The sequence below is a fragment of the Epargyreus clarus genome, unplaced genomic scaffold, assembly GCF_041222505.1.
Source record: "Epargyreus clarus isolate Ecla_fem2 unplaced genomic scaffold, WU_Ecla_fem_2.2 ptg000015l, whole genome shotgun sequence".
Classification (NCBI taxonomy): domain Eukaryota; kingdom Metazoa; phylum Arthropoda; class Insecta; order Lepidoptera; family Hesperiidae; genus Epargyreus; species Epargyreus clarus.
In genome coordinates this window covers 12643931-12659144 of record NW_027332223.1, presented here as the reverse complement: position 1 = coordinate 12659144, position 15214 = coordinate 12643931, and the positions used below count along the sequence as shown (strand labels likewise).

The 15214-nt window shown below is 34.9% G+C and overlaps 1 protein-coding gene across 1 annotated transcript in view; it reads left to right on the top strand.

The window, feature by feature from the left end:
• Positions 1 to 9271, top strand: part of LOC140748153 (alpha-tocopherol transfer protein) — a 33492-nt gene extending 24221 nt beyond the window's left edge. Inside the window, exons 3-6 of the mRNA XM_073080886.1 lie at positions 1154 to 1248; positions 5293 to 5443; positions 6879 to 7072; positions 8575 to 9271. Of these exons, the coding sequence (XP_072936987.1) occupies positions 1154 to 1248; positions 5293 to 5443; positions 6879 to 7072; positions 8575 to 8925 (791 nt within the window). The 3' untranslated portion in view covers positions 8926 to 9271. The remainder of the gene's footprint in view (positions 1 to 1153; positions 1249 to 5292; positions 5444 to 6878; positions 7073 to 8574) is intronic.
• Positions 9272 to 15214: the final 5943 nt, after the last annotated feature.

Genomic DNA, 15214 nt, shown 5'->3' with positions numbered 1-15214 from the left:
ACAATAGTTGAACGCAAAACGTTTAATATATTATGAAGAAAATGTTTTTATCAAGACCCATAATTATCAAAACTTTTCTTCTACCCAACTTTTTCTCATCATTGTACAATGTACATGTGTCTGCGCCCAGAAATAAATAATATAGGGCAAATTTCTGATGAAGTGCAAATTGATAACACTTCGACATTAAATAATGATGTATCTCTTATTTGCATAACAATATTTTTAATAAATTGAGGTATCCACCTACCTGTGTGCCTTGAATATAACCCACGTCTCTGGAGTACGAGGCCGAATTTTTACAAGACTGACGATTAATCTTTTATAGGTATTTTCCACTTACCAATTAAATATAAGTTGAAATGATAATGAAAAATAACTTAAAAATATAAAATATAGTCTTAAAAGTTGTCACACATAAAAATGTTAGAAGCCCCTGGCATGCACGACGCACCATCCATCAAGCCATGTTATTCAAGTTATTTAATCGCAATTTTATTGTGCAATAGAAAAAGTTGATAAAAAAGTTATTTGCTTTGATATGTAAATAATTAATTTATCACTAAAATTTATCTGTGCCCCAACTTGTTAATGAGAGCAATTATTCTTACCAATTACCTAAGCTGTGTTAGTCGATTAAGTAACATTGAGTTGGCTTCTTGATTAATTAGTAGATATCTACGAATTTTTAAACTATCGGAAATTTTCTATCCTTAAAGACAGAGAGATACATATCAAAGGAAAGAAATTGATTTCATTGATTTTTTTTTTCAAATTTTACTCTCAAATAATGTGATATTGTTAGTCGTCAAACAATACTTTGTATAATGTGTTAATTTGTGAGTTAAAATATTAAATTCTTGAAGCTCGGCTAAGTAAATTTAAGCCAACCACAACAACTTACATCTTAACTTTGAAATATAGTGGTATCATTAATCGCCAAAAATAATTTTATATAATGTGTTAACTTTTAAGTAATTAACAATTAATTTAAACCTTGACTAAGCAATAAATTTATGTCAACAACACGAAAATTTTGATTACGCCTGAAACCTTCGCGGGACCGTAAAATCATATTTTCAACCTGAGAGATAGATATTTTAATAATAAAATACACTATTAAGTAATTTAATAATATCATTATTATTTTCAGAACGCGGTGAATGTACTCCTCATCGTATGGATGACGAATTTCTGATAAAATTCTTGCGCGCCCGACACTTCATCCCCCAGAGAGCGCATAGACTGGTATGCATTTTGAATTTATATATTTTGATTAATGATATGTTGAATTTATTTTACAGCTCTCAAAAGTACGATAAAAGTTTAAGTTATTGATTGTTCCAAGAACAAGTGTCAATCCTTACTCATATGTCTGTCTGGTTGTCTTTTCTTCACGCCTAAACCAGGACATAGGATAGTTTTTATCCCGAAAATCCCACGAGAACTAGGGATGGCGATCTAAGATCGATTAATCGGAGAATCGATCTTTTGGACCAAATAAATCGATTATTAGTAAGGATTGAATCGTAAACTTTGCATTTGATCAAGTTTGATGATCTTTAGCAAAGCTGTTGTCCATTAGCCCACGAAGGTTTCAAAGTTGGTACGACCAATTTTCGCCAGATGGCGCCACTGTCATTCCAATGAAGGTACGAATTTTCAGTTCTATGTATGTTAGTATGTCATATTATTTTCTTTTAAACGCGGGCAAAGCCGCGGGCAAAAACTAGTAATAATTCCCTTCGTGAATTTTCAATACAGTAGGTACATGATAATTAATGGACAATAAAATGATATCAGCGTCTATACATTAGATTTATTTAAGATAACGTATTATCAAAACGACGATTTGGTTTAAAATTTATCGTAACTGCGTAGAATAAGCTAAATGAATAGATTATTGTATGTGTATGTAAGTGCATTATTCAGCAGCCAAAAGAAAGCTGACCCTATCCTACTGACTACCCCTTAGGGCGAAGTTAGAACGTCTCGGATAAGTATGTCTCCTTTACCACACCCAACACGTCTCCTTTACCACACTTAACACTTGCGGTTATCAGGCATATATGTAAATAAAGTTGTAACGGATCAAACCTCAGTATAATATTGCTTATTAGTGTGGATACTTATAATTCACACGCTAAAGAAAACATTACGGAGAGCTTTCTGACAAGGTTTCTTCACAACGTTCTAATCTATTAAAACGACTGCACATTTGAAACACGAAAAAACAATGAACGCATATGCAGTTGGTTATTACCATTTACGGTTATTACATATAATTAGCTCGAATATGCAGTTTAAAAAAATAACAACTCTTCTTTTCTACATATGAGTCACGATTCGTGGTTAAATTATTCGTAAAATATTCGGGTCGTGACTAAAAATGCACAATAAAAATGTGTTATTTTGTTACGGAAGTTTCTTTAATTGTTGTTCCCCTTGTAGAATCTAGATTTAGTGGTTCTCAGTCTCAGGCTGTTCCAGTTCTCAAACACAGTTACACTAATTAGTCATGATAAAGAGAACAAGCAAAAATGTGTTTTATTATTTTATTTTAAGAGGAACTTCTTCATAAGGATATAATTATGTTTCAAATTTTATAATTTAAATGTAGTATTATAAAATTTTTATTTTTAACAATTAAAATAATACATTTTAAACGGTTTTGTAAGGAAAGGTTAAGGATGTAGATAATGTACAAAAGCTAAAAAGCTGCCAGCCCTCTGTACCCTTAGTACGAGTTTTTAAGTTAAATCGGAGCTTAAATTCCGCAGTAAAAGTTAAAAAAACGGAACTATAACGCTATCAAAATAAAATTAAAAATGTAAAATAAATTCATTCTATTTATTTATTTATGCACACAAACATACAATACAAAATATCTAAAATTTTGTGCAAAGGCACTTCTATTTGTATTTGTGAAATTATATGTCGTTACAATCGATATTCAATTGTTTTTTAAATCTCATAATGCGAAATTTTAGTTCCGATAAGGTCCACGGGAGCTGTGTGAGCGAATTCGTAAACGTTGAACGTTTTCGAGCAAACGTAAAAACTCATACTAAGGGTAGTGGTCACCCGAAGCGAGGAGAAGCCTATGGGACATCTCTTTCATGAAATGTTTCATGTCGGCCGACCACGGACCCAACGTCTCAGTTGCAAGCGCCGCGACTTAAAAATCTTTTATAATTGAATGAGCTTTTGCCCGCGGCTTCGCTCGCGTTACGAAGTAATATTTTCATCCCCTATTTTATCCCCTTGGGGGTAGAATTGATCAAAATCCTTTCTTAGCGGATGCCTACGTCATAACATCTACCTGCATGCCAAATGTCAGCCCGATCCGTCCAGTGGTTTGGGATAGATCACTATGTCAGTCAATCACCTTTGAGTTAGTTATATATATTTAGATAGTTTGATTATTAATTCCGACGTAAATCTTCTTATAAGCATCTGAAAGTTACACGTTTGAAAGCGCGCGTACCGCGGCATGTGTAGATCATGTAAGATAACAGTTACACACAGACTTTTATATGTGACTTTATATTTAATTCTAAATTTTATTGTATTTTTAGATATTTACCATGTCTTGGTCTGCTGAATCTGACTTCTATATTTGTAGATGAATTAAAGTTCAAGTAATTCCAAAGGATTAGTTATATAAATATATGTACAAAATTATTATAAAACCAAAAACTAGACTGCTTAAAAATTAATTAAAACTGGAAAAAACTACAACAATGATATTTATAGAAACATAAATCAAATACTATAAAATGTTACTGTAATGCAAATGTAGTTTGAATGGTTAAAATTAACGTTAACCACAGTAAAAATATTAACCATTGCAATATTGTGTGTATTTAAACATTAAATTAAATAAATTGACTTTGTGTAATATATTTTTATATTATACTTTATTACCACTGACCAGACTTGCATGTGCTTTTACCGTTGCACATTGTAAATGTCAAGACCGAACAACTTCAGGATCATAAAATCATATAATTATGTAATGTCGGAGTAGGTACTTAAATTTGATTTATACATCAACATACAATTTACATATATTTTAAAGGTGATAGAACTCTCTGTGGTTCAACTCCGGCGACACCATTGCTACACCTATTTCTACCTAATAACAGCAGTGTTAAGCGTTACTGTGTGTGGTTTGTAGGGCGTGGTAAGGGAGACACACTTTTCCGAGGCGTTTCAGCCTAGTCCTCAGGGGTAGCGGTGAATTTGTGGCCGACCTCAAGTAGGAATCTAACCTATCTAGAGTCGATTATAGATGACCGTGGGCAGCAGTAGCAACTTACCATCAGGTGAACTCCATGCCCGTCTGCTAATATATTATAAAATAATAATAAATCAGATATATGGACTAAGTAATATGTTTTTATATTACAATACTTAATTATTACTGACCAGACGGTTGCATGCGCATGCGCTTTTACCGTTGCACATTGTAAATGTCAAGACCGAACAACTTCAGGATCATAAAATCATATAATTATCTAATGTCAGAGTAGGTAATTAACTTAGATTTATACATCAAGTATTACAATTATTAAATGTCTCCAGTTGCAACAAGATCATGACCGGCGATAGGCAATATTACAAATTAGCACCCGTTATTGATAAATCAATCTATCTAATGTTTTTCTTACGAAAGTTTGCCAGTTGATAATTATTGTTTACTAGAATAATAGTACTAGTAAGTCATTAGATTGTCTATATGGATATGATAGATGGATTCATATCCCACAAAGTAGAGGTAATCAAGGTATTGGGAATAGTAAAATAAAATATTATTGTAAGTACTTATACCATGGTATTTATATAGGTCTTAATAAACCTTACTTTTGTTATTTAAGTTATAAATGTAATAGAATGTACGACTGGACACTTGTATCTACTTTTGTTATAAACGAAATAAGTTTTTCACCCCAACTTTGTGGTTCGACTCCGGAGGCGCTAACGTCAAACTTATTTATGTCTAACAACAGGAGCGTTTAGCATAACATGTTCCGCTTTGAAGGGTGTGATAAGAGAGACGACTTATAAAAGGCGTTCCAATTTACCTCTGCAACGCATCAGTTGCCAACCTCAAATAAGAATATAATCTTATCTGGGATTGATAACAGGCGTTCATGGATGGCAGTAGCCACTTGCCATAGGATAGTCTACATGCCCGTTTGCTATTCAATATTATAAAAAGCTAATGTTTGGTTTCGAAGACGGCCTGATGCTTTTGAAGCTAAGCTGACGTGCGGTATCTTATTTCAGATGGTGAACTATTACCGATTTAAGCAAGAGAACCCACAGTTATTCGAGGATGTATATCCCTTGGACCTTCGGCAGATTGGAGATGCTAACGTCATTGCAGTACCACCGTATCGAGACCAGGATGGACGAAGAATGCTTTTGTATAGGATTGGTAAGATTTACTACCTATAACAGCCTGCCTGACCATATTAATATTAATACCTACGACGCTAGTTTTAGATCGGTTATAAACATGTTACATGGCGATAGGATGCTTCGTGGTTCGAAGCTGGAGGCACCACGGCTACACGTTTTTTCTGCAGCCAAAAGTTTTACATGCTATACCGTTCTGATTTACAAACAAATGCTTTCTACACTCACAGCCCCACACTAGAATTCCCTGTGTCGTGGGTGCCATTGACACATACATAGACAAATACACAAACATCCAGACCCAGAAACAGAAATCTAAATTCATCATTCAGATATCTGTCTGGCCGGGAGTCGAACCCGGGACCCTTTGCGCGTCAGACCGCTCCGCCACGCGGGTCGTCATTTGAAGGAACTATTAAGAGAAATTGAATATAAAGCATTCGAATTTAGCCATAAAGCACCAATGCATTTTAAGCCGGTGTTAGAAAGAATTCAGACACTTATTGAAGTTGATTAGAGATGTCTATATGTCTGTCTATGCGGCAGTGGTCACTACTGTTAGGTGAACTTCATGCTCATTGCTACTAATTGTATAAAACAAACCTTTTTTATTATTATTTTGTTTAGTACTTACTTTGTATGCAATGTTTTGTAAGTGCCAGCTTAATTTAAAATAACGGACATCATGTCAGTATCCAGTTTTTACATTACAAACTAAGCCAGTCAAATTGGTCAGTACCTGGTCTTATACTAAAATTAAATAATACGATCATTTAAATGTGAAATGAACAGGGTCACTTGTTACGTCAGTTGCATAAAATAAACAAATAAGCAAATATGCGTGGCATTCGAAGTGAGGAATTTCAGATTGGTGCGATATTACATGTTAATTAATATGTTAAAAAACGTGTCGTATTTTTTGTAATTGAGAATATAATTGAATTGGCCTTGCAGTAGTTTATATATCCGCATACTGTAACAATCCATAAATATGTACAATGTTTTTGGCAAGATTTAAATAAATTAGCGTGTTATTATATTATACTAATTTGATTATTTATTAACTTTTAGGCTTACAAACCGACACTATGTATAGAACAATTAAGATAATTATTAATTAAAATTATAACAGATAGACTAATAGAGCTTTTTAGATATAATTTGGCGATTACTGTTTTTTGTTTAATTACCAAGTATTTTATTTGAAACCTATTAAATATGCTACTTAATGTAACATTGCATTACATACAATTTTTAATTGGTTAACTAAAAGTAAAAAATGCCAAAGAAATGTTTAAAAAATATTAAAAACAAAAGCTGTGTAGCCTTACTAAATATAATGACTAAAAGTTATACCAAACAAAAATATCGATTAGGATACGCGATCGTAGAGCTTTGAGCGAAATCATTATTCTTCGTGAAATTATAAATAATAATTGAAAGCACATTTTCAGGTTGTTGGGACCCAAAGACAATTCCTGTCGACGACCTATTCAAAGCGACGGTGTTTGCTCTCGAGCTCGGTCTGCTAGAGCAACGCACGCAGATCCTGGGCGGCGTAGCTGTGTTCGACTTGGCGGACATCGGCACTCAGCATGCCTGGCAGATCACACCCTCCGTCGCTGCTATGATCGTCAAGCTCCTAGTTGTGAGTATTATACATGGTACATAAAGTGCCAGTGTTTGCTCTCGAGCTTGGTTTGCTAGAGCATTGCACGCAGATCCTGGGCGGCGTAGCAGTGTTCGACTTGGCGGACATCGGCACCCAGCATGCCTGGCAGATCACACCCTCCGTTGCTGCTATGATCGTCAAGGTCCTAGTTGTGAGTATTATACATGGTACATAAAGTGCCAGTGTTTGCTCTCGAGCTTGGTTTGCTAGAGCAACGCACGCAGATCCTGGGCGGCGTAGCAGTGTTAGACTTGGCGGACATCGGTACGCAACATGCCTGGCATATCACATCCTTCATCGCTGCTATGATCGTCAAGCTCTTAGTTATAAGTACCTATTACACATAATACATACTATATAAAGCGATGGTGTTTGCTCTTAAACTGGATTTGCTAGAACAACGCATGCAAAACCTGGGCAGCGTTGCAGTGTTAGACTTGGCGGACATCGGCACTATCATTGTAACTTATCAGTATATTATACGTATATGATATATACGTCGTCAACCCGATGTATACAAAGTAAACATTATTTACTAATTGATGTAGTGTATTTATATTATTTATAAAACTTATATTTGTTTTTAACAAAGTTACGTAGAATAAGAAAGTCTGATAGTTCTACTCATACCTTAATAATAAATTATACATGGGAAGACATATTTTGCGGAGAAAACCTGACCTCTGATTTATTGAAGCCATGTGCATATTAGAAATTAATTACCAGTTGCTTTAACGATGAGTATGAAGCATGAATCTGTAATAGGATAATATTGCAAATGCCGGAGATAAATTAATCGCATAGAAAGTATCTATGCGATTAATTTAATTTAAATAAGCTTACTCCTCACATGTCGATTAATCTCAGAGGCACATAAACGATAACAAATTAAGCATATTAGTAGATTTTAACATTAACTGAAGGCATGTTAAATCAACCTTGACTTTTAACTTTAATCCAGTATACACAAATACAAACATGCTTGCTTAAACAGCTGATTCAGACCTACTCAGAAGCGACAATTTCTAAAATACATAGTGTACCCTAAAGCAAATGTCAACAGTAATAAATAAATATGGACGTACTTCCACACATGTGCTATTTTTGTAACAAGATCGTACTCCTACGCTATATTTAATCCCTATTCATAATATTGGAGTACTTAAATGTAAGGACATTTAGGATCAATTAGAACCGAATAATGCGTAGGTCAGATAGAGAAGACGTCAGGCGCGAACATGTTGCAGACGCGTTATAATTTCCACCTATTTTCATACCACACTGACACTCAGCGCGACGCGAGGTTTCCATATTTTGACAGTAAATGATACAGATGACATTGGAAGTCCTCGCTCGACGTATCTTTATTTATTTTGTAGAATAATCATCATTATCAAAAAAGTATTTTCTTCTTTACACCTCAAAGCATGCCCCTCAATTTGTGAAGGACAGGTATAATTTTTTTTTTTTATTTCCAGTCTAGTTTCCCCGCCATCACACACGCGATCCACATCATCAACCACTCCTGGATGTTCGACAAGATGTACAATATATTTAAGCCGCTCCTCACCGGTGCTATGCGATCTCGAATCTTCTTCCACGGGTATGACGTCACGTCGCTCCACAAGCACATCCATCCAGAGTACTTACCAGAAAGGTATGGTGGGATCTGGCCTGACTACTCCTACACCTCCTGGCTCGATACCCTGAGGAAGAACGTGACGGTTGCGAAGGAAATGGTGTCCTGTGGCTACAAGTTTAGAGAAGAGGATTTGTCCCCTGAAGTTGTAAGGCAGTTACAAGACGAAGGAATACAATTATCTAAGTAATTTTCTCTGTTAATTGCATTTTCTACAGTACAAGCTTCTGATAATTGTAGGCATTAAAATATCTTTGTTATAAAGAAGTATACATATTTAGTGATATAAATATTTGCTTGGCATTTGTAGTCATAGTAATGGATTTACTCAGTAATATAGTCATATTGGTTTTACTTGTACATATGTTAATATAGGGTAATTAAGTTTAGTAATAAGAAAAAAATCGTCAAAAAATCTGTGATAGATTTTTATACCTTGTATTTTAATTTACTCGTAAATGAATGGCCTGTATTAAATAAATACTTTTTATATCTGTAAAAATATGTTAGGAATAAAATGTAATACGCATTAAAAACTATGTTTTAATATAAAATACGGAACCCTAAAAATTGCACAAATATTATTGGGCGATTATTTTATTTCGTGCATGATGTTTTGACGATTGCTGGAATAAGTAAACCATTCTTTAGAAAGCCTATAAAAAGCATTTAAAAAAGACTCTTAGACTCAGAAGTTCTTGAGATTTTAACCTGGGACCCCTCGTGTAAATGAGAGGCCGAGTCTTACTATGTTAACTGCTTTCATGCATATTTGTAATAATTATAAAGCCACACTTAAGGAGAAATAGTTCCCAAAGGAAGCCCTAAAGTAACCTTATAATAATAGATACTTACATTAAGCCTGAACACTTAAAGGCAATTTGAATTACAGGCTTGAACCCTCGTCACCAGTAATACCGTAACTGACCCATGTTAAATATGTGTTTAACCTCAGATCGTTCACCTCTCCGTTTATGGAACAATCCAGACTAGGGCCAAATTAAATATATCTTCGGTAAGATTCTAGGGCGTATAGACATTTTCTTATTTTTTATAATATAGGAGTAGTAGACGAGCATGTAGTCCACCTGATGGTAAATCGCTACTGCCGCCCATGGACATCGATAATCAACTGGGGTTGATTACAGATATCCATGGGGATCCTACCTAGTGATAGGATTAGATGTTCCTATCTGAGGTCGGCCACAGATGCGCCGCCACCCCTGAGAACTAAGCAAGGCCGCCTCGGAAAAGGATATACTTATTTATGGAAAGCGAGTTTACTAAAGAAACTTGAACTCAAGTTATTAATAGTAAATTTCTGTGTAATTTTCTATTGATAATATAGGCAATAAATTGAATTTTTCATTTTTAAGTTTAATTAATTATATTTCCATGTGTACTGGGAACTCATTTATTTATATATTGTTTTAAATATACCAGCTACGGATAAAAAGATAGCGGCTTCCATTTTTTAATTTAAGTTTTATTCATATTACAATTCGTTCTTAATACCAGTTACTCACAAATACAGTTGCCTACACTAGTTTCTAGACTCCGAGAACAGATTTCTAAATCCATGATTTATATTCCTAGAAAGTGACACTGGAACAATTTGCATACGAAATGACCACTCTCCCCTTGGATGAACGAACTGTTCATCGCTAGATTAAAGCTTATAAATAAAATGTATATATACCTATAGCAAATAATCGCTAATTATATGGCCACATAAAATTGGTTTATATACACTATTGGTCACGTAGAGTTAACAAGGTAGAGATGGGTTAGAATTTAGACTTACCTAGGGCAGTGTTTCTCCAAGTAAAAGTCCTCTTCTAGGTTTACGCCTTTCTAAATTAGGCAAAAATTTGGCGTGTTGAAAAGATTGAAATAATTTTAATTTTTAATATTCTTAAAATTAATATTTAAAACACGTTGTCAAAAGTAAGGCAACATTCACATCTAATACATTAGGCCCCGTTCATATCTAGACTTTGAACGTGTCAGACACGGCTTGTGGCAGACAATTACGTAATTTTCTATTCCTAAACTACTTTGACAGTATTTGCGCATGGGTATATAAATAGTTTAATATAGGTACGTGGTATAGAAAAATACGTTTTGTGTGGCACGCTGCATGGACATGTAAATAAACCCTAAACGGTTACATTGTTTCCTTTACGCCGTCTGAAATATCATTCTTAATGACATCGTAAACGTGACTTTACAAAGATTAGGTTTATTACAATCCGGCTAAATCTTCGCATTTGACCTACAAATTAAGGGCAATGCCCATATTATTGTTTAGTTGTGATATTTCACAAGACAAATAATATCTGGAGCGTAACAAGACGCTTAATGCTTAGAACTCTTCATAGATAATTGACTAAATTCCGTGTTATTTATTTAAGTATAATAAATCTAACCTGAAGAATGTATAAAAGGTAAGGTGAACTTAAGGACGGAATCATTCTCTAGCAGCTTACTTCAGGACAATCAAATGACGGTGAGTTTCTACTCACCGTCATTTGATTGTGATCATGACCAGAATGTCATCTATAGATAATATTATTAATAAAGTAAAGCTTACCTATACAAAGCAAATAATAACATAAATATCTAGATAGTTATATATTTATATGTGAGTACACAATAAACATTACCACATTAAATAATTCACGTACACGTACGTATCTTGATTTTAAAACATAGTAATAAAACAATAATAATATTATTTGTTATTTACAATTTTATTTATTGCATGTGAGTCAACTTTTTTGAGGTTACACCGTTCGGCGTTCGAACTTTGCGCCTTTATACTTTCAATTGATTGTTCTTCCGATATATCAACTAAACTAGAAGAAGGACCCTTGCTGTATCGTTCACACCGCGCGAATTTAAAATTAGACATACTTTTTGAAATCCTATTATCATCTGAACTAATTATCTCGGATATATCTATGTGTTTCTTATTCTTACGGAAAGTGTTCATCAATCTTCTAAAGAAGCTCTCTTTACTTGACTTCGGGAATGGAAGGATTTGGTGCATTGACAGTGATGGTTCTCTTTCGTTCACTGAACTGGAATTTATGTTTGATTGAACATTGGGAACTCTAGCCTCACATAAAGCGCCTGATGTGCTATTCAGATTACAACAACTGTGCGAAATGTGACGCGGTTTTGTTGAAGATGATGGATTGCATTTCTTTTCTTGCAGGCGCTTTTGTAGAAAATTTACGCTGGCCGTGTAGAACTGTTCTTCATTTTCCGGTTTCCTCAAAGCAGCGTCTATCGAGGTATCAATTTGTCGTTGCATCCCTTAAAAGTAGTTATTGCCTTTGAGTACATCTTTGTTAACGCATTGAAAAGTTTTACGTAAATAAGACGAAAACTGTTTGACTTACAAATTTCTCAACGCAAAGACTGTCAATAAATGACATAAACAATAAATTGACACAGGTTGCCAAAATTATTTACTTACACGAGGTTTAAGAAAAAAGGATCTAACAAAGAATGCGCAGTTGATACATGCTCTAAGGCTATTTGGCATACGTGATCACCCCACCTATTATTTATTTAATCATTAAACGCTTTCAAAGTACGTAATTTCAGGAGATAGCCGGTTAGCCGCAGGTCGCCCACAATCATCCCTGGAAATTGCAATTACAGGCTCCATTAGGATATTAGGGATCTAGAGTTTATTAGAGTTCCATTCTATAGATTTTGTGGCCTGAAAACAAGCGAAAAATGCGTTTGGGTGCCATTTGCACCAAACCGCTATCATTTGTTTAAACTATACGAATTTACTATTAAAAGTAATAAATTTTTGATTTTAAATCCACAATGTACTCTTATATTTAGTTTTGCTACTATAATAGTGGATCTTGTTTCCCAAAAAAACAGCGAATGTATAAATTATTTAAAGTTTATCCTGCCGAAGATTAAAATATAAAGCTATCTACTATTTTTAATGTTTTACTCATAGATTAGTAAAGATACTTCGCCGCCTTGAAATTGAATGAAGCCACAAACGGCTTAATATAGTAAGTTCTTTTTTTGAATTCTTGACAAATAAAAACATTTTTAGAGAAAATTTACGAATAAATAAGTAATAGTGCGTAATTTACATAATAAATAAATAATTTATAATAATAATTTCAAATATTTTAGGGACATTTTAGCATGGAGACGTGGCAAAACTTTTTTACGAAACTATTTCAATTCACAAAACTGGGTACATTTTCTTGTTAGGAGTGAGTCATCTTTACTTATCTATGGTTTTACTATAGAAAAACATAATATTAGTATTAGTTACAGTTGTACTGTTAGCATTTATATCTATAATTGACTTATTAGAGAAACATTTAAGTTTTGTGGACATACTGTGCGAATTAATTTCGCACATTCGATCTCGGTCGTTGACCCGGACCCTTTGAACAAAGCTTAGAGGAAATGTCATGTAGGACACGATAGAATTAGGGATGCGAATCAAATACAGAATTGGGTAGTAAAATTGTTAAGTGTTTTGGGATATCATAATTTTACATCCCTTTTGGGTCAATTCTGTCGTATCCACAGAATTAATACAATATTTCTACGAGCTTATAATTTTTAATTTGTAGAAAGGAAAAAAAATACAAACCTACAAATTATATGCATTGATCATAGATTGGTAAAGATTACTCGCTCCTAACAAGAAAATGCAACCTTTTGACAATTGTCACTGTCAATTATTTTCGTGTTTGAAAAATATTTAAAAAATGTAGTTTTTAGATCGTTTACGTATGAAACGATATTTCTTCGCACTTTTTCTTCGATTTCGCGTCTTAACTGCGCATGTCGGCATTGTTCCGCGAAAATTACACCATGACAGCCATTAAACGTCTGACAGAATTGTCAGCTGTTTAAGTAATTTAATGGCTTCATCATCGTGTTAACTTCGGTAATCTTACTACTTACTTCGGCACTTTATCGCCGGTTTATTACCTATAGGAGTAAGGTGTACCTCGTCCCTGTAGTTCTGGGAGTAGAATAAGACTACGGTATCTCCTGCCTGTCGTAAGAGGCGACTAAAAGCGGGCTTCCGGGGTTGCGGGTGGCAAGAGTAGGAGCTCGAACCGCCCGTCAGCGACCCCGGGAAGGACGGCTGTATGTGTGGTCGCATACTGTTGTACACACCAGACGGTGTGGCGAGCGACAAGCTCACCAGGGCGGAGCCCGACGGGGCTATGCGCTAAGAGGACTCCGGTTGCGTTCCTTTGGAGATCCCGGAGTCCTCTACATAGCGCCGAGGACGGCCACCGGGGGGGTTTTAGCGGTAAAAGTCCTACATAACCCGGCGTCACTCCCATAACGTCGGGTACCTTTTGAAGGTTTCCCCCTCGTAAAAAAAGGAGTAAGGTGTACCTATTGTCGATGCAAGTGCATCCACGTAATAATGTAGCTTACTTTCTTAGGATTATTACATAGTTGGATAAGAAGGTAGCACTAGACTAGGCAGGTATGTAGGTAGCCATAGATTTCATTCCGTCATCTGTCGCACATTGGCCTAATGGGGGTTGTACATTTGTTTTACTGGAATTCATAGTATGTTCGAAACGCATATTTCAAAGTAGGGAGAGTTTTAATCATAGCGAGAGACTCTTGCACCGATTTTTTGGCGTATATTTAGGAACATAAAATATTGAATAATTTATATATGAACTTAAAATCAACAGAAATACAATAGCAGGTGTAACCGCTGCACTCTTTTTATACGCGGCCTTCTAAAGCTCTGTGCCAATAGATTCAACATAATCACAAATGCATTTGGATCCTATCAAATTTATGATCTCCACGTGGCACTATTAACGCCTATTTATGAGCAAGGCGAGATTCAGTTATTGAGTGGCTCAGTACAGATAAAAACAGCTTAGTTCTATCTATTTTAGTTCTGTTGCTATATAAAAAACTCTTTGTGATTTGAATACGGTAGCACCACCATCATAATTATTTATCTCCGTGCTAGGAAGGAGTAAAGGGTCTTTTCAATTACAATTACAGCTAGCCTGAACGACGCTGTTGGTCTTTAGACACTTCTTATAATATAAAAAATAGCAAACGAGCATAGTAATATAAGAGCCCTAGCTCTATCTAAGGTCGGCCACGGATGCGTCGTACCCCTAAGTCAAATAATTAAGATGAAACTCTTTGTAGACATACGAAACGTTCCAATTTAGTCCTTACACACCACATCCTTTAAAGCGGAATATAACAGTTAAACACTGCTCTTATAAGATAGAAATAGCTGTAGCTGTGGTACCTGGGAGTATCATAGAAAATTCTACAACCTTCTAAACGCATTTTCCAGGACCACATTTACAATGAAAATAACCACTGTTTGTCATTTCGTGTTTTTTTTAGGTTTTAAGTCCGCGAGTGACGATTCTCGAGCCTCCGCGCCGAGTTAGCGACCTTTGACCTCCAGTGACTCTGCA